The sequence below is a fragment of the Centrocercus urophasianus genome, unplaced genomic scaffold (genome assembly GCF_019232065.1).
Source record: "Centrocercus urophasianus isolate 14NV4802_14NV808 unplaced genomic scaffold, USGS_Curo_1.0 seq_23, whole genome shotgun sequence".
NCBI lineage: Eukaryota > Metazoa > Chordata > Aves > Galliformes > Phasianidae > Centrocercus > Centrocercus urophasianus.
The window spans coordinates 8785546-8804676 of record NW_024884789.1 but is presented as its reverse complement, the minus strand read 5'-3'; the positions used below and the strand labels follow the sequence as shown (position 1 = coordinate 8804676).

Here is a 19131-nt window from a genome sequence, read left to right as displayed (position 1 = left end):
GAAGTAACCTGTGATTTGGAAAACTTGAAACAATGGGAAGGAAAGACATTAAAAGTACATATAAACAGATCTATTTTACTGCACCGTGGCTAAAAATACTGCCATTACATCCTTGGAAAATTTAGAATACCTATGACAAAACTGTAAATAAAAGCCTTACAAAAATCAATTTTATAGTCAAGGAATGGGAAGGCTCACTTCCAACAAACACACACCACTCTTTAATCCCATGAAGGAACACTTCTTCAAAGCCAACTGAAAGTTTGCAAGCCACTTACAGACTGTAACAATGCTTATGAATAATGAATATGGAGCTCTTGAATCCTGCTATGTTCTATACAACAGCTGGAATTGCATATGTAAAGTATTGCTCTTTTACTTGATGGCATGTGCAGTCCTTACACACAAAATGACCTGATTACCTCTGTAGCTCTATGAAGACCATTAGCATCACCTACTCTACATTTTGTCCTTCCATTATTTGACTCCAACTTTACGTAGAATATCTCTGCAATGTCTCCCACTGTGACAAAACAGCTGCAGCAAAAGGATTATTTCTAAAATACTGTGTCAACATAAGTTCTGCACTTGGATTTCTTGCAAACAGTAAAGGGCTGTTCTGAGTCTCGCTTTTCCAATAAATCCTTATGGGCAAGTATGAAAAATTTATGAAGGTTCTTCATGGACTTTATGAAATATGAAAAAAGAATTAGAAGTGATCTATCAAATTTTATCTTCACAGCTATCTTCATAAAGCACACAGGAGACTGCTGTGAAAAATCATCTGAGCCAAGAAGAAAAGGATGTTTTTACACAGTGCCATAATGGAAATCATATGTGACTAAACAAAAGCATCCTTCAATACAAAACTGATGAAGACCTCTTCACACAGTGGATTTCAGCCTCCAGTTTACCAACACACACACCTAACGCTTTCAAAAACAAGTACCAGTAGGTGAGATTTTCACCAATCTCAGGCAGACCCACGGCTTTAAGAGTGGAAGTATTATCCTTACTTGTAAGCACGATTACATTGTGAAGAGGGCTGCAACAGAAACTGAAGTGAAAGACTTCCCTGCTATTTGTTTATCCCATACATTTGGTTGCAATCCATAGAGTTCTGGTGCTGCTCGTTTTTTATTCTTAGCTAATTAACAGCTGCTAGATTTTGCTCACAGTTTATTTTTGAAAGCTAAAGAGGATCCCCTTCACTTGCTATGAAATTAAAGCCTTTCACTTGATTATTCTGCTGAATGCAGAAACACAACAGCGATGGCCCTGACTGATCCTATGTTACCAATGCTGACTGCTGCCTCTCTCCAGCAGCTGACCAACTCTGTCTCAAACATAAAAAACTGACAAATAATTGAGATACTGAAAAAAAAATTGCATATCACCACCAAGATCTAAAGTGATTTTGAGCTATCAAACCACTGCAACAATAGAGAGCATTCCAAAACAGGGAAATTCTTAGCTTGTACTAAGTGAAAACGCAGTAAATGCAGTCTCAAGTGGCTATGTCTAATTCTCCAAAACCAACTTCTTACCATCTTTCCTCCCTTCACCTTCCCTCTCCTTCCTGATGTCACTGAGCAGACAAACTTCCCCACAGTTCACAAAAGAATAACAAGCAGGAGAAACACCAACTGCAGACCTCTCCAACAGGCTGCCATGGCTGCTGATGCACCCCAGTGCCCCGGCAGGCTGTGGGCCCGAGCTGCAGGATGCATTGGCTGCTCCCACCCCTGGGAAACTCGGCAGCCCATGGGCATTGCATCGCTGGGAGTCCTGATCAAAGAGGTTTAGTGGGGACTCAAAGATGCAGTTGTGCATTGCACAGATTATTTAGAGGCTGTTAAAAATCTGCAGCATGCGTGTCACCTGGAGAAATATGTAAATATGTAGAAATAGAGCTTCTTAACATTTTACACATTAAGAAGCATTATTTTGTGCATGTGAATTTTAAGCTCCTTATCTGGCACTATATTTCACGTCTCCTCCTATCAGACGTGGAGCAGCTGCTCCCAGCCACAGCAATCCCACATAGACCTCCTCACTCTCTGGGTTTGTGGAATGGTCTATGCAATGCTCCCACCTGGGACCACTGGGTGCCTGACCCACACTGCATGTGTGGCATTGCCACTGTGGCTTTTCCTCAGTGTCAAGCAGATTATCAGGGATGAGAGCTTTTGCTCATGAAAGTGGCCAGGGATCATACAGCACAACTAACACCCATGTGCATAAATGGAAAGCGAAGGTCTGGCGCTTCCCAGGCACTGGCTGCAGTTGGTTTTTAATGTGCAGAGTCTGGGCTTGCTGGACTTCTCACCTATATAAATCTCTGTCCCTATGCCCTTGGCTAGCTACTGCTCCTAAGATTATCATGTCTGTACCACAGCATCCTGAGTGATAGCAGAAACGTTACTTTACAGCTTGGTGTGCAAAACACATCACCAGTTTTACAGCATCAGCCCTGCCTCTCCATCACAAACAGACAGACCATTAATTCTGGTTTGATTCCTGTTTCAATTTTGGTGTAACAACATCTGAGACATTTCTGAGGCAAAGGACCCTAAGCAGGACATTACCATCCACATTGATTGGGAGAGTCCCAGTGTCTGTGGTTAATTAGGTTACTAGGTCACTGATGCAGTTTTCGTTAATGGCTCATGTTTAATTTGAACTGCTTGTCCCTATAGGTATGGATTAATGCTTAAGCATCTCAAGAGAAGAAAACCATTAGAAAGAGGCAATATCTTTTATTAGGCCAGACAACATGCTTAAAAAATGCAGGAGTTGATAGGTGTGCTAACCACTTCTCATAACTCATTATTATCCATTGTTTTCAGCAGACATCCTTCATTTTCATTTACTTATTTATTTTAAGCCAGGGCTACTGAACTCTGGTTCACAGGAGTTTTAGCACACCCTCCCAACTCCTGGCTAAAAGCTTCAGGTATTTTGGGGAAGCCCGGCACACTGTTATTTTTATCTTTTATAAGAGTGTAATGACATCAGCATAAAATGAAACAATTTTGCTATTCCCAATACACTTATACTTCTGTCATCTCTTCACCATCTTTGATCTTTCATACTAATGGCTTAACGATTAAATGGAAGAGCACGATCATAAGGGATATCTTGGTCCCATTGCTTTGCATGGCAGAAATAAACACCTCTTCTAACATTTTCAAGACAGACAACTGTCAGATTTTCAAACACAACATTTTAAGCCATTTTCAGAAGTGCCCCTTAAACCATCCCTTTTCAACATTCTGACCAGAAACAGCCTTCCTGCTGGTTTTGGAAGCTTCTCTTACAAGGAGAAGGCTGTAGCATGGACAATGGGCATTTCACAGATTAAAGACAGACTAAAGAGTCACTTAATGATACCAGCATTAAACTTATTCCAGGCATGTCTTTGGTCAATTCCAGAGAATATAGTAAAATCTCTCCGATTAGGCTGTTAAGGAACACCAAATGTGCTGATTGTAAAGATGCCCAAATGTTGCATTGTATCATGGCTTACACCTGCTACTCAAAACAAATGATTCCCCTTGATTAACCCTCCTACTACTTATTTAGCTGCTATAAATACCTCTTTGAGGTGAAACAAGCACTCATCTGCATCTGAACATCACAAAACCTCACTATCACCAACGTCACACTTTTAAAAAGCAGTTTTGCATGTGATTGATTGAGTGGCCTTAGCACCCCAGGACAGCATCCCATTATCGCCATGGCACCTTAACAGACATCCCAAATCCAAAAGTAACTTAATATGCAAGGTAAAATATGTTTTGTATTTAAGAAACACTTGCAAAAAACACATATCTGGAAACTGCAAAAACTCAGTTAAATAGTTTTAGAAAACTAAAACCTTGTAAAAATCCAAGTGATTGAAATGTCTCCCTCCAATTGCAATGACTTGCCTTAGCTATTTTAGACACTACAGGAAACTTCAGTTCTCAGGACTGCATTTAAATAATGCATGCAAGAGGACAGCAGCATGAGAGGCTGTGTACCATGTCCTAGGACACAGTGTTTAATTAACTGCTAAGCTTGATGCCAAGTAGCCATGCTTCAAGAGGCTACTACGTGCTAGATAAATCATGCTTTTCTGTTGCAGGAACAAACACCTCAGCCTCTTGATGAGCACTTGGCAAGACCACTGATCTAACAATAGGGAATTTATTTTAAACTGCTTGCTACTCATTAGCAGAGGCAGTCATGTGCTGCTGTAGCCGGCCCCTACCCAGGGCTGTGCTGCGCTGATACCAGGGTCAGGGCAGCTCCAGGAGGTGCAGCCTTGGTCCCATTTGGCTTCACAGCTCTGTGAGCATCTGGAATTGCAAATGTTTTTAACCATCCTGGGCAAAACATCAAAATCCCCACACTAGAGCCATCATCAGCGATCCAATTTAGTTCATAGTTTAGACCACAGATGCAGCCTGCTTCTGTATACAGGGATACCAGCAAGTTATAGGAATTGACCAATGCACGTGGATGAAAAGGATCTGCAGACTGGAAGAGGCTGGATGGGTACACGCAATTCTTCACTCTCAGCAAACAAGACTGCTGGGGAGCCCCGTTACCTTGGACAGCTGCTGCTCAGAGGGAAAGCCCAACCCAAACACGGTGTTGGCTCTGCTGTCTGCCCACTGGCCGAATTTCTGCGAGGTTTTGGTGAAGGTCATGTTGGGGGTGATTGTGCTGTTTATGATCACCTGTTTAGAAACAGATCAAAAAAGAATTACGAGCAGCCACATCAGAAATTTATATCCTAGCAACCATATAAGTCAAAGCAATTAGCAGTTTGAACAGAGAAGCTGCAGTACTCCCAGTTTTTCCCAAAACACATATTTCACGTTGTCTTACTTGATGCAGGAATTGCGATGTTTTGTCATCTTTTATTTCCAAAGTACCATCATAGTCCTGCAGTTTAACACCACAGAACTCAAAGCAGGGATGGGGGGGGGGGGGGCTATAAAATGTCCCTAGTAGAAATGGGGAGTTGATCTCACTTTTTCAGCATGGAAGCACATGAATTATAGTTTAACAGTAAGCTTAACCAGGGAGGGTGGTAAATGACATCACAAACAATGCACATCCAGCTTCAAACATAAATGTCTTCAGGACAAATATTCCACCACTTTCACACTGACTGATACCTGATTCAGCAGCCTCGAGAGCAGCAGTGGTTCCTGTGCTCAAAGAAATGGCTAACAAGAGGAAGGCTGCAGGCATGCAGAACTTGGTAGGAAAAGCATAAAGTGTAACCATACCAAAAGGAATGAGATATACATGCCAGTTCATTATCAAAAATCTCAACTTTATTTTCAAGATACATCATTATATGAGCCTAGAGACTCCTTCCCTTGAAAATGAATTCATGAGCAACTGTCTTCCTGCTAGCAGAACAGGAGCTTTCTTTAGTAACGCGTACCATCATTTCCAATATGCAAATTATGCAGTAATTAAGCCAAATCCGTGGGACAGCTTAATTAACATGATCAGGAAGTATCCTGGCAACATCATTTGCTAGGTATTCCAAGCAGATTTTTCCTAAGCTATCATTTACATTTAGCAAAAAAGCGTAAATTAAATTCACCAGAGAAAGAAAATTCCTTGCCTCCATCCCCTCCCTAACTTCTACCCTCTGTGCGGATGCTTCTATTTTCCTTCTTAGAAATTGCACACCTTTGGTGGCTCCCCATACTGTGCCATCACTTCCCAACAAGTGTACAATTCCCTGCTGTGTGCAAAGGACCAACGTCAGCACACAACCAGTCGATCCAGACCAAGCTCAAAAGCAATATGAAATCATTGCTGCTGGAAGCTTCTCACCAAAAGGATGAAAGCAGGGCAGGGCCAGGTGGCTGACGCTAGTAAATTCTGTTTTACTTTTTTAATAGGAAGAACCAGGATGAGATGGGGGAAGAGGTGATTCTTCTTCAGCAGCGTTGGCTGACATAAGCTGCGTAGAAATGAACTTTTGAAGATGAGACATGGTTTTGTATGGCTGTCTCACAGAGGCATAAGGAAAGCTGCCCAGATGTGCTGTGCTCCAGCTGAGTCATGCAGCAGAAAGGTGGCCGATATAAAAACCTAAGTTCAATTCCAGTAATTTAAATTAAAAGAAAACCAAAACTCCAAAGATCTTATGCATGGATTTGACAATTCAAAGGGAGGGTGACAATAGGAGGACTGGATAGAATGAGTCATAAGAAAGGGGGTGAAATCTACGGCCAAATGAGAAATCAGGATGTTTTCCATAAACATTAAAGGAAGTGCTTAACGTATATCCTACGTCAGACAGGTGAACTACTTACACATATTTGTCTTACTGAGTTATTTTAGAAGCTCTGAAACAACCATAAATTTCAAGGGATAAAAAAGTATTATTTCAGCCCTACTGTGCCTATCAAATCAGACATCTTTGGCTGAAAAGCTAATAAAATGACCCCTCTCATTGAAAGGCGAGAACCTCCTTCACAGGAAGCTGACAATGAGAGTAATAAAAACTCCTAAAATAAACATCTAGAAAATACAAACACAAAAAACACGCTGAAGGGAACTTTTAGACAACAGTCCAACATCAAAGAAGTGATAAGAGGAATAATGAAGACTGCAAACTAGAACACAAAGCAACTTATTGAGCAATGAGATGAAGTATATTAGCTTAGCACCTTAGAGGTTAATTTTTTCTGTAGCCAGAACCCAAGGGAAGGTTGTGGTGATCACACACCTTCAAGAAACTGTCAGTTCATCTGCTAAATTTATAAAAAGCTGCAATTAGTGAATCTGCTTGCAAGCCAGCTCTAGCTTTTTTTTTTTTTTTTTTTTTTTAAAGCCCTCCTCTGTCAGTCTGATGCCCCAGACACCAGAGACAAGTGAAAACCTGAGAAAAAGCTGAGAGAGCAACTCAGAGCTGCATGGAAACAGTCAGGAGAAGGAGAACACAACACAGCGCTGTGAGGTACCCGTGATCAACACTGATTTTATGAAGAATCCAAAACACGGTGCCATACAGGCCTCTACAAAGAAAATCAACTCAATCCCAGCCAAACCCACAGCGCTGTGGGAAGGCTTCCCATAGGACCGCAGTCCTGTAAGAAGAGTCCACTCAGCATTCAAACAGACTCTTATGAAGCAGCTTTGCATAGGCCCTCATTCCTATAACACATATGATGGAATTCTGACAGCATCAAAACCCCAAATAAACACAGGGACTGTCATCCAGGTTAATGGCTTCATAGACAAACAGCTCTAATGAGCTGCCATCAGTCCCTGAAGTGGTTAACGAGTTCTCCCCGCAGACAAAGGCAAAGAGGAGCATAATGTAATAAGCACCTTACAGAATAATAAACTCATTCATCATGCTGGTGGAGTTGTCTACATGTGGTTAAAAAAAATTTGCCTTTTCTCTCATCTAGATGCCAGCACATCAGATGGCAAACATTCCTGCTACGTCCACACAAGCCAAACAAAATCTCAAGCTAATTTCACTTCCCTTGGGAGAAAAACAATCCTGACAGATCTAAATTTTTATTTAAAGATGACAATGAATAATTTTTACAGTTCAAGGTAGTACTCTGTCAACCAGAAATGATTCGAGACGTTTAGGAACACACACACTGGGCACATTCATCAGATAAAAGTAAGTAAATAAGCTTGTGAAGGGCAGAGCTCTCGTAGGCTGAAACATACCCACCCCACTGCCTTCCCACAGAGAGAAGTTGCCAAATAAAACAAGCAGAGAGGTCACAAGATAACCTGGGTAGAAAAAAAACCTGCATTGGCAGCTCAAATTGCTCATGATATATGCGTGGTGTATGTACACACAGCTACCTTCTATCATGGGGGATGCTTAGTGCATTTCAAGGGTCCTTCCCAAACTCCCCATTATCACCAAATCACACTGATGTGTTTCCTGAAAGGCATTTTCTCAAGTCAAGGTGAGGCAAACACGTGCACAGGAGCCCATGCAGAACAGTGCTGGAGCAGCCAGGGGCTACCAGCAGCTTGGGACATCCTTGGCATTGTGCTACGTTTCCAGAAGCAGCAGCATAGATGGGAGCAGGCTCATCCCCAGAAGGAGAGAGCCAATGGCTGTGAGCATCTGGCAGAGAGAAACCAACATGCTGCCCTGAGCAGCACCAGGACATTTCCTTGGCTGGGACACACACCCACAGAGCCAGCTCTGGCAAACACCTCTCTACCTGGGAACAGACCGAAGTAAGAGCTGTGGGATTGCTAGACTAGCCAATTTGAAGTTCTAGAACTGCATTAAATCAAATCAGAAATGGGACAGAAATAATCTCACCCTTTATTCTGGGACCAAAGTCCCAGTTCAGCAGATTGGGAAATTCCAGAATCATTCCTCTTTAAATTCACATCACCTGCTGTTCTGAAGCAACTTCACCTCCAGAAAAGCCCTAAGGCTCAAGGGCATAGTATCTTCTCATTAAGAAGTCACTACATTAAAACCTCCCCATTTCATTTTCACACCTCTCAATATGTGCTTTCCAGTTTGCAGCCCTTGTGAAATTTAATTTCCTCAACCCACCAGGCTGCTAATCTTCAGTGAAGACGTATCTCAATCTAAAAACAGAATTGATGAGGGCAGGGAGCTGCCAGTCCTCGGGCTGCAGCTATCACAGGCTCAGCAGGTTCTTCCAGCTCATCAAGCCAATGTGAATCAGAAGCACTCGTGAACCCGGACGTGAAGACCAAGGGAGAGGGATGGGTTTGCAGAGAAATTCTCCCTCACATGTTCAGCAACTTCCTCGTGGAATTTATCCACCTACACTGCCATGATTTGCACTTATCTTCACTAGCTCCCATTCTTTGCTGGTGGCTAGACAGAAACGCAATGTCTTTTCACCAATAAATCACTGGTTTAAGGAAGCAGAAACTGTATATTACATGAAATGACATGATGAGGAAGGTGCTAACCTCAGTGTGGGGCTTAGAGCTCTTCACCTCCTTCTGAAGAAAACAGAAAAGCTCCTGTAACCCAGAGCCTAAAGTACCATATTCACGCTGAATTGCAGAAACAAACCACTCACCTGTGACCCCAAAACATCAGATCATCTCTGCTCCAGCTTACAAAGACAGCACACACCCTCACACCCATGCCATTAGCCATGACAGGGCTAGCAAAAGGTACAAAGGGAGTCACCTCCTGAGCCCACTTTCCAAATGGGATGAAGACACACTCGCAACAAGAAACTGGGATGACAAAAAGAACAGGCCTTGATCAAAAAAATAAACTTGTAATGAAGGAGAACTAATTACAGCTGTCTAACAAACCAGGGCCAGTAGAAATCGTTCTCCTCACCATTTCTACTAAGACTTTGTAGAAGGGTCTTTCAGAAAGAAAGAAAAAAAAAGGAAAACTATAAGCAGCAACTACACATGTTTGAACTTTGCCTTATCTGCTGTACCTCCTACACAGAGATGTGTGGGACATACATCTGGGGCAGACCTGGGACTTCACCTGAGCAGACTAGGAGCACCAGAAACATACTGAAAAGAACACTGAATGTCTCGTTCTGCTTTTCTTCCTGCTCTGCTCCATCACTTGTGTGCAAGAGAGAGGGGGTGCAGCAATGGACGGGACAGCTGCCAGGTCAGCCAGGCAAGCAGGACTTTAGCTGTGCCACCCAGACATAGATTTCAGAAACATCCACAACACACAGTGCTAAGAAAGCAAGTGCAGAAGGGGACTCACAGTGATCACAACCCTCACATGCTGCCACTGCTGGCCATTTCCTGCAGTTGCACTTATCTCTCTTTTCCCTACAGATCCACTCTGCAACCCCACAGCTGTGCATTTTTAACCCTGTAACACAGCAAATCCAAAGCCATGCATGACATATAGGTAGAAGTAGCTCTTGGCCTCCTGTATGAGAAAATACGTAAAAAATGCCCTCCCCCTAATAAAAAGACTAATAACTGTTTTTCCTCTACTGAACTATTTCTGTTGTAAAGTCCTCATTGTGAACCTGCCTAAATGCAACGAAAGTGGGTTCACCGTGATGTGAATTCTATTAAGTAAACCTCCTGCTACACCTACTCCATTGTGCTCTTTTTCCTCCTGAAGTAATTAACATCTCTGCAGAGCTGGTTTCCCACCTCCTCCACCCAGTCTAAATCTAAAATCTCCTATTTTTGCTTTGACATCTGACGAGAATTTCTTTTCCTTTTCGGCACAGCACACACATCCACCCACCACCCTGCTCGGCACCAGCAGCTGCTCCTTGAAGCAAAGCTACAGCACTGCTTCCCAGCCTCTCTGCTCTGGAACAAATTGTCACCTAGGAATTTCATGCAACATTTCATAAAACATACAACCAGGTAAGCCTGTGTGTTATTTCCAGGTAACATTTCTAGCTTTCCAGAGATGAAGAAGAATTCAGCAAAGATATTATTTCTTCCTGGTGGCTACAAATTGGGTGAATGCTGCATTATTTACAATTAGGTAAAGCAAAAAATACATAATTGTCTCACATTTGTGCATTGGGGGATTTCATCTAAGCATAATCGAATCCCTACATGAAGCATTTAAGCACTCCTCTGCCTGCACCCTTGAGGCTATGGTGCAGCTTCATTTCCTCTCTTCAGCCTGAAGGCCCTGTGCAGAGCTCAGACAGGACTTATCCCAGGACCCCAAGCTGTTCCACCACATACAAATCACAAAAACACCACCAGAAGGTAGTTATAGTTAAAGATGCAGAAACTGAATGAGCCAAACAAAAAAGATGACCAACACCGCTTTTAAAGGTTGAATGATGTCTGAGAGGCAGAAGCCAGCAGCCTGGAGCAGGGCTGCAGGACGTGAGCAATATGACATGGGTAAGATACAAGACTGTAGCCATCCTTAAAGACTCCTCTGTTCTGAATGGCAACCTACAGACCCCAGTGAGCAGTTGTTGGTAAGACAGCTTACCACTGCCTCTCTGAAATCTGGAAAGAACTGCCTTTTGGAATGAGGAACAACCAAGAAAGACAAGTGCGTTACTCTTGGCAGACGGCAGAACCTGCATGACATCTTCTGAAGCACCCAGACGAGGTCACTGTTAGAAGACAGCGTAACAGGTGCAATCAGGTCCTACAACACTCAGTAGCAATATTCTAACCTAAATGAAGATATGAAGTAGCTGTGGGATGACACAACAACCCTCCTGCATCCTCAGAGATTCCTGATGGCTTATTTTGCTGTTAGAAAATGAAGGTAGGTGGAGGTTAAAGAATCCAAAGAGAATCAGCTTTGTAAGTTATCTACTATTTAGTAGTTAATAGACTTTCATACTACTCCTGGTTTTCCCTATAACAACTACAGTACCAGCGAATGCAACTCCGCAATGCAGAGTCAAGGAGGAAGAAATGTGTTGGGTTTTGTATGTTTGCAATAAAACCAGGAAAATACTGCACTGACTTATGTTCCATGTTTGAATTTTAAGAGCACACAGTGCAGCATAGTTTATTTATAAATTCCATCTGGCTTTACTTGATTAGAACATTTGATACACTAACTCTAATTGGGATTTTCAGGTATTAGATACCTCTGGCACTACAGCAAGAAGAAGGGAACAAACAATGGTTGCAGCTGTTTCATGGGAAAAGCATTCCTTGGAGCTCCATAAAGCACAGCTTATAGAAATGATTCGTTACTTTTGGTAGCTGAACTTAAACAACAACAACAAGAGGGACTAAAAAATCTGAATCAGTCAACCAACTGCTAAGCAGAGCTGTGTTCACTGCGATTCCTGATAGATGTGCAGCACTTCTGCAACAAATCAAGCAAAGTCCTTCTGGGATGAAGCTGGGGAAAACTCGAGTAGAAAAAACAGGTGTTCAGCTCATCCCTGGGTACTATGTTCCTCAACCCCATTGCAAATTTCTTGGAAGAAAAAGCATATTGCACAGCCTGTACCCAAGCTGAGCAACACCATGCCCCTTGAAGCTGAGCAACACCATTACCCCTGAGCTTTGGTGAGCAAGAGCGAAAGCTTTTGGAATGTAAAAATATGCCTACTTCAAGAGTTTTGCTTTGCTTAATTAATGAAACCAAAAAGATAAGGGAAAGCATCTGCAAAATCTTCCATGTTGTGCCTGTGATGATACTAAAAACCTTGATTTTACCTTGTCACCTAATTACAATTATGGATCATTTCCCCCTCAGATTTTTTAAAGATTCTTCAAAAGCTCTCTTAAGATCAAAGACCACGACCTGAAACAGAGCTTTACCAAGAAACTTTATGGAGAGGTTATAAAAAAGGGAAAACCTATCCAAGAAGGAAGGTTCCATATATCGCCATTTGCAACCAGAAATCCTCTAGCAAGTTTTTTTTTTTCCCCATAAATTGCATGTATGAATAGGTTTCTGCAGCACTGGTTCAGGTGTGTGGTGGCTCCATGCACTCTACCTGCCAGGAAGGATGAAATGGGAAGCAGGTGTGCTTCCCATTCTTTGGTCAAAGATTCAGTTGTTGGCATTGTCTTCTGCTCTCCTGAGCTCACTAACTGGCTTATGGAAGACTTCCTTCCAGAAACAATCCAGAGCGAAGGATTTTTCACATTTCAAGTGTAATAACTTGGAAAGAGATTGATACAGAAACACTTCAGTGATGTGAGCTGTAAAGCTTTACCCAAATCCCATCCTCCACAGATGCTCAGGACTTCTGGCTGATTCAGCCTCAAGGGACCCACCACATTTCCCACCACATCCATAGTATTTACTTTGCTCTATTTCCCAGCATTTGACAAGCTCTCTTTCACTTGCAGCTCTGGGTCTTGTTTGCACAAACATTTTTAATGTTTCCCTCCGTTCCCAGCTCATCTCCACTGCTATCAGCAATTCAGAAAAAACTGCTGCACTTTCTCAGTATTTCCCTCTGAATGCTCAGGGCCCCGCTTGCACAAGTGCACCCCATGTTATCTACCCTATCACCTCAACCAGCATCAGCAAGGGCTGGAAACTTCTGCAGACATCACTCCAGACTACCATATCATCTTCCCAATTATGGGACCCCGCACCTCCCCTCTGCCTGAATTTCTGAATCTGATATCACCTTGAGCAAATAAAGCATGATGCATGCAGGCAGTCCCACGCTTGGCTGGCAGTTCTGCATCTCCTTTATGCTGCTCTTCCTCACCACCAAACTTCAAAGAAAATACTCTCAAGTTATTTTAATGTCTAGAGAGAAACAAAACCGCAAGTACACCACAAATGCAGATAACATGAATATTTAAACATCGTTGGGGACTGTCATTTTCCCTTAATTTCATTCACTGTTATTTCAAAATTTCTTTGAGAAGAATATGAAGCACTGGATTCTGCAGCAGAAGGATCCATTGCACACCTCAGTGCATTGGCTACATGCAACTATTTATCTTTAAAACGTGTATTTTATTTTCTATCTGCATCTGCCCAGCTTTAGCTGCCAGCTTATTGCCTGACATCCTCAGAGGCATTTTCCTGGTATCACCCCAGAAGTCACACTTCTCTGTGCTGTTCCACAGGCTGCATGAATGCACCTCCTGTATGGTGGAAAGAGTCTCTTGAATAAAGAGTCTCCCCGGTAGCCCCCTTCAGAGTGACACAACAAATCTAGAAGCCCTGTTCACCACAGCTCCGCTACATCCTTAACTGGAATTGGGAAACAGAAGTTAAAACCAGGATGGAAAAAGTATTAATTAGTTTCACTGAATGAGAAGCCACAGCTTGGGTGAGCCTGGCAAGTTATGACCCAGGGCAGAACAGATGTTCCCCTGCTCGTAATCTGCTCTTCACACATAACCAAGGAGCGCATCACTACAAACACAGCAGCTGCCTCTCAAAGAAAGCTCCATACTTACAGCAACAACAAGCCCAAAAGGGGCAGCAAGAAGCAGTCAGAGACTCTTCTAGTATGAATTCCAAAGCACTTTATGCAGCACTGTTGGTGCTAGAACCTGCCTGGTAGATGAGCACCCACCTCCAACTTCTATTCGGAAGTCTGAAGTGGGAGAAGCCCCACTGCAGCTGCCTTACCAAGCAGTAGATAAAATGGCATCAGATCATTCTAAAGGTTCTAATATGGATTTGCAGAAGTTTAACATATACACACAGGTAGGTCGTTGGTCTGTCTTAGTGGCAAAGTACTTGTCTACATTATATTTTCCATATTTAAAGCCACAACTTATGTTTTTACTTACTAGTCATCACGCTAGCATAAAAACAGTGAGATGTTTGTTATACATATAAACAAAATATGCACACTGGAAAACAGGATTGTGCATTAAAATTATATTTTATGCTGTGTTTTCATATTTCAAAAGATGTTCTTTTGATGTGGGGGTTAATTAGTTCCATTTGTTGGAATTACTCTGTTATGGCTCTAGTATAATCTCCAGTGCTAATAATCATGTTGAAGATGGTTCCAATAGTTTGTAAAATACTTAACATACCATGATAAGGGTAAAGAGAAGATGAAAGCCATCACATAGGCTAATTTCTCTGCTTTACAGCAGAAAGCTAGTTCAGTAGTGGAGATCTATTGGCATAGGAAGGTTTCTGGATCAAAAACATAGCCTCACTCAGCCTCCGAGAGCCCAAGGCCTGTCCATCTCCCTACTGCCTTTCTTTTGGAGCTGGGATGCTTTTGGTGCTCATTACACAGCCATGAGTGTCACATACCACCTTTTTGTTGACAGGGCCTTTTCTGACTGAGCTCATGCCTCTCTATTTTATGGTGGGCAGTCCTGGGACAACAAGAGAAGAACTCTGGAAGAAATGGGATGAAGGGCATAAAGAACACAACAGGAAAAGTCCTGGGGAAAAAGAAAAAAAAAAAAAGAAATCTCCATCTCAGTTACTCTGCGGTGAAAAAGCCTTGTGAAGCTGGAGTAAGTATTTTCTGCTAAATTAACCAGATGTTACCAGCAGGATCTCTCTGGGAACAGCAGTGCTGCTGCCAGCAGAGCAACACACAAGGCAAGGAGCATCAGGCACCGGGCAGCCCGCCCGGCCCTGGGCAGCACACAGCACAGCTCAAAGGCGGTCACAGCACTAAAAGTAGGGCAGGCCAAACGGGAAATAAAGGAACCTCTGTCTCCTTGACAAAACACATATTTGCTCACCCACACCTTTGAAAAATCACTGCTTTTTATTAAGGATTTCTCTACACCCACTGAAAGGAAGAAAAGACAACACTTCAATTTCTAAGGTCACTTTCCTTGTTCTTTTTCCTCCCATTATTTTTTTTTTACCCAAGGCAGTAAAACATCCTCCTATCATTTCACTATGAAATTATGACAACCATTATCTGCTTACAGCGGAGAAGGGTGGTGGGGCCACACTCACCCTGCCACGGAGAAGCACATCTGCTCTGAATATGACAAGAGGAGTGGTGGCTGTTCTGATCCCTCTCCATCACAAGTCACATCCATGAGGTCTTGGAGACACAGTTAAAAGCCGCCAAAGCAGTGCAGAGCTGTTGCAATGCACACATTGCTGGAAGCCTTTTTTCAATTCAGTTCCAAGTTTGTAATATTTAAATTACTTGAATTACTTGGTAGGCTTTTCCTGAGCAAGAGTTGACATTGGTTTAATGGCTGAAATTACATCAATGAAAGAAAAAACACACAAAGAAACTTGCCAGATGAAGGAATTTCATCTCTGCTACCATACCCCGCAATTTCTTTTCCTGTGAAGGGAAGCTCCTCTAATCTAAGAGTCACCTTTTGGCAAAGTACCCTAGAGTATTTTTAACAACTATGACTTAAAATAATTTCATTTCCACGGGCAAAGAAAATAATTTGCTTTGAATCTCCGAGTACAGAACTGGTAGAACTCAGAATTGCCAATAAATGTGCAGAAGACGCCCTGCCTCCATTCGTGGGAACACAAAAAGCGTCATCATGAAGAGGAGGGTAGCAATTAGGACTGGTACAGGAACTGAGAAAGCCAGAAACATACCAAATATTAGCAGTTTTACACATCATCCATTCCTACTGCCCCAAATGTCTGCTGCCAAATGCTGCTGGGGCTCTGATTCTGCCCTCCGAATCACACCAGACCTTCCTGGTACAATGCACCCAAAGAGACCTTTGTGTGAGGGTACTGTAACAACCAGAACACAAAACACTTAACAACTAAACAGCTTCATCATACTGTATTACAAACTAGATTCACTTCGGAGAACAGTAAGTGTATATTGATTGGCAAAATTTGGCCCACTCTCATTCTTAATAATTGCAATTTACTTCAGAAACAGATCTACTTACTTTGCTTTTCTAGCTCAGTAATTTTTCTTGTTCTCTCTTCAACACTTTAGCAAAATTATGCCCAACTCACTGTCTTCCATCTTCAAGGCAATTGTTAGTAGTAAACTCTTTTAAATCATCCAGCAAATGGGAATGAGCGTCAGTCAACATCTATTTTCTCTGAAACACAAAGCCCCTCTTTCCATATCAAACATTTACCAAACCTACTCTTGCAATCCATTAGTCTTCAACTCCAATTTTATTTTATTTTTTTCCTAATCACCTGAGTAAAGATCCCACAAACAATTTCAGACTGCCACCTGATGTGGCTCTCACTGCAACAGTTTAGTTGGCTCCAGCAGTCTCAAAATGCCCCCTACAGAGTTTATTGCTGGTTGTTAATCTTTAAGACAGCTTTATGTTCTTTGTTAACAACTTATTTCTCTAAAGATGAAAAGAACACTGTCACAATCACAGGTTTTGTAGGCATGTAACATCAGAACGTTTGAAAATGAGGACAGAAGTTTGCTTCTGAGATCCAACAAGGATTACATCTTTCTCAAATTCTATATGGAAACAAGTTCCATATCCTCTCCCTCATCTATATTGCCTGGATAATACATATTTCCAATTCAAAACAAGCAGAAAAAAAACACCAATATGGGCACTACCAACCATCATTCCAGCAGATGCTGGAAGATACCAGTCTGAGCAATTTGCATGCTTTCCAACCTCCTTTCTGCCTCTAAATTGCAGCATAATGTAGGTCATTTTTAATGAGGGGTCTTGCATGCAGCTTCCCCCACGCACTACACAGCAATCAGACACTTCTGAGTTCACGTTCTCCCTGCATCATTGCTGTATTTTGTCATTTTTCAACAGGTTTGGCTTTTGCCCACAAAGCTGCGGACTCTCACACAGCAAAGTCTCTTGGCTGCCTCATTAACTCCAGATCGGTGTGTGCTCTTGCATTTTACTGTACCATTTCCTTCAGCATTCATTATGCTGCAAACAGCCTCTGGCGAGAAACTTCTTAAAACATCATGATGAAATTGTTTTCTAGACAACATAGAAGTCAATTATAATGCAATTAAAAGATAGGCTAATCTATTCCTTTGTTTGGCAACGGTATCTCAGTTAACATCATGGAGTGCAAGTGTTTATGGTATCTATGAAATCATTTGCTATAAATTGTTTTCTACTGTCCACAGCACCTCTTTTTTGTAGAAGATGTAGGAATTATAAAACCTGTTGTCTTCCAGGCTTGGAAATGGAGTGAAATTAAAGCGGTTTGCACCGGGCACAGCCTGCCAGGCTGGCAGCAAGCTGCCCCAGCCTCTGAGGGGTGCTCAGCCTGCACTGAGCTGGCTGTGCAACCTGCCTTGCATTCTGCATGGCAGCAAGGCCAGCAGGCTTTAGCAGCCCTGTGTTGTTCTGCATTCTGGATTTAAATGACATTTCTCTGCAAGTCAGCGTGCATCACATGTGCATCTAAAACTGCTAGAACAGGCGCTTTGCATCCAAGGACGGTGAGCTGTTGGAATTGCATCCTTCATCCACACCTTCCCTGTAGGCCCAATCACTTATTTCCCTTGAGCTTCAGCTTTCTGTCATTAAAAGAGGGATAATTTTGCCTGCAGCAATGCTAATCTGCCTGATACTTGCCAACACACGAAGACTATTCTAATAAGTGACATGTAAGCAGGACAGAGACAACCAGTGCTGCCTTTACTCTTCCTCACAGACGTACTGGGCTTCACTTTGGGAGAGGAAAGTAGGTCACTACAATAAGCAGCAGTTGTGTGAGGGAGAAGAGGAACTTTTATCGTTAACTGGGTACAAACACCCTTCTTTTTCCACATCAGCACTCTCAAATGGACAGGCTGGGAAATGGGACTCTCCAGAGGCGAGTGTGCAGGCAGCATTTCTTCTCAACCTGCTCCTTAATCAGCACGGGTTCAATACAAGAGGAATAATTCATGTGATGAGCAATTGATCCTTGCTGGGGAAGCCCTAGGGGAAAATTTTAATTCTAGGGCACGCTCAAACAAGGGGCTGTTTCCTTTTGGATAATGCCTTTTGGACAGATGAAGGGGTTCTGAAACCCATCCAGTCTGCAGCCCTGGGCAGGATGCTCCAGCTGAAGGCACATGGCTTCCCCCTCCACACACAGTAATTACTGGCTTCTCATTAATCGCTCATAACGCATGTGTGCACACCCACAAACCACACAGGCCACAGGATGTGGCACCAGCCCAGCTGCTGCAGCCTGGAGGTGAGCATACCAGCATGAACAGCATAACGATGGCCATGCATTAGTGCTCTACCGATGTCAGCGAACATCACCATCAATTTAAACAGGTGCTTTGGCTGATTTATAAGCCACTATATAACCAAATACAGCACAGAGGGTGTTTGGAAAAACAAACATTTTAAATAAATAAGAGTGACAAATATAAACGGATTATTAAGGGATGATTTCTGAGGTAGCTCTCTCCCAGAACAGTAATATTTCAACACCCTCATGTAAGCAGGAACATGGGTAAACAGGCTGTAAATTTGTCTTCTTATTCTACATTTTGCACTCCTGCAAAAAATAACTAATGATTTTTGTGCAAGATTGGAACGTTTTAACTAACACATCTGTAGACTGCTAGGGAAAAGCAGTCACCTCACAAGTTAAACTGGGGGAGACAAATTGAAAAAAGAAGGCATTAAAGGTATTAGAGCAGTTGTCAATTCAAGTGATGAAGATTTTTGCAGGAAATACATCAGAACACTGTTCAGGGAAGTAAAACAAAGTCAGGAAAAAAAAAAAACCATGAGTGGGGAAAACATCTTCATGCCTAATTTGTCACTCAACGCTGATGAACTCCA

General features: G+C 42.4%; 1 protein-coding gene across 1 annotated transcript in view; it reads right to left on the bottom strand.

Moving 5' to 3' along the window:
• The window catches only part of HOMER2 (homer scaffold protein 2), a 48134-nt gene that overhangs the window by 9235 nt on the left and 19768 nt on the right, over positions 1 to 19131 (bottom strand). The window contains exon 3 of the mRNA XM_042824723.1: positions 4596 to 4727. Coding sequence (XP_042680657.1) covers positions 4596 to 4727 — 132 coding nt within the window. The remainder of the gene's footprint in view (positions 1 to 4595; positions 4728 to 19131) is intronic.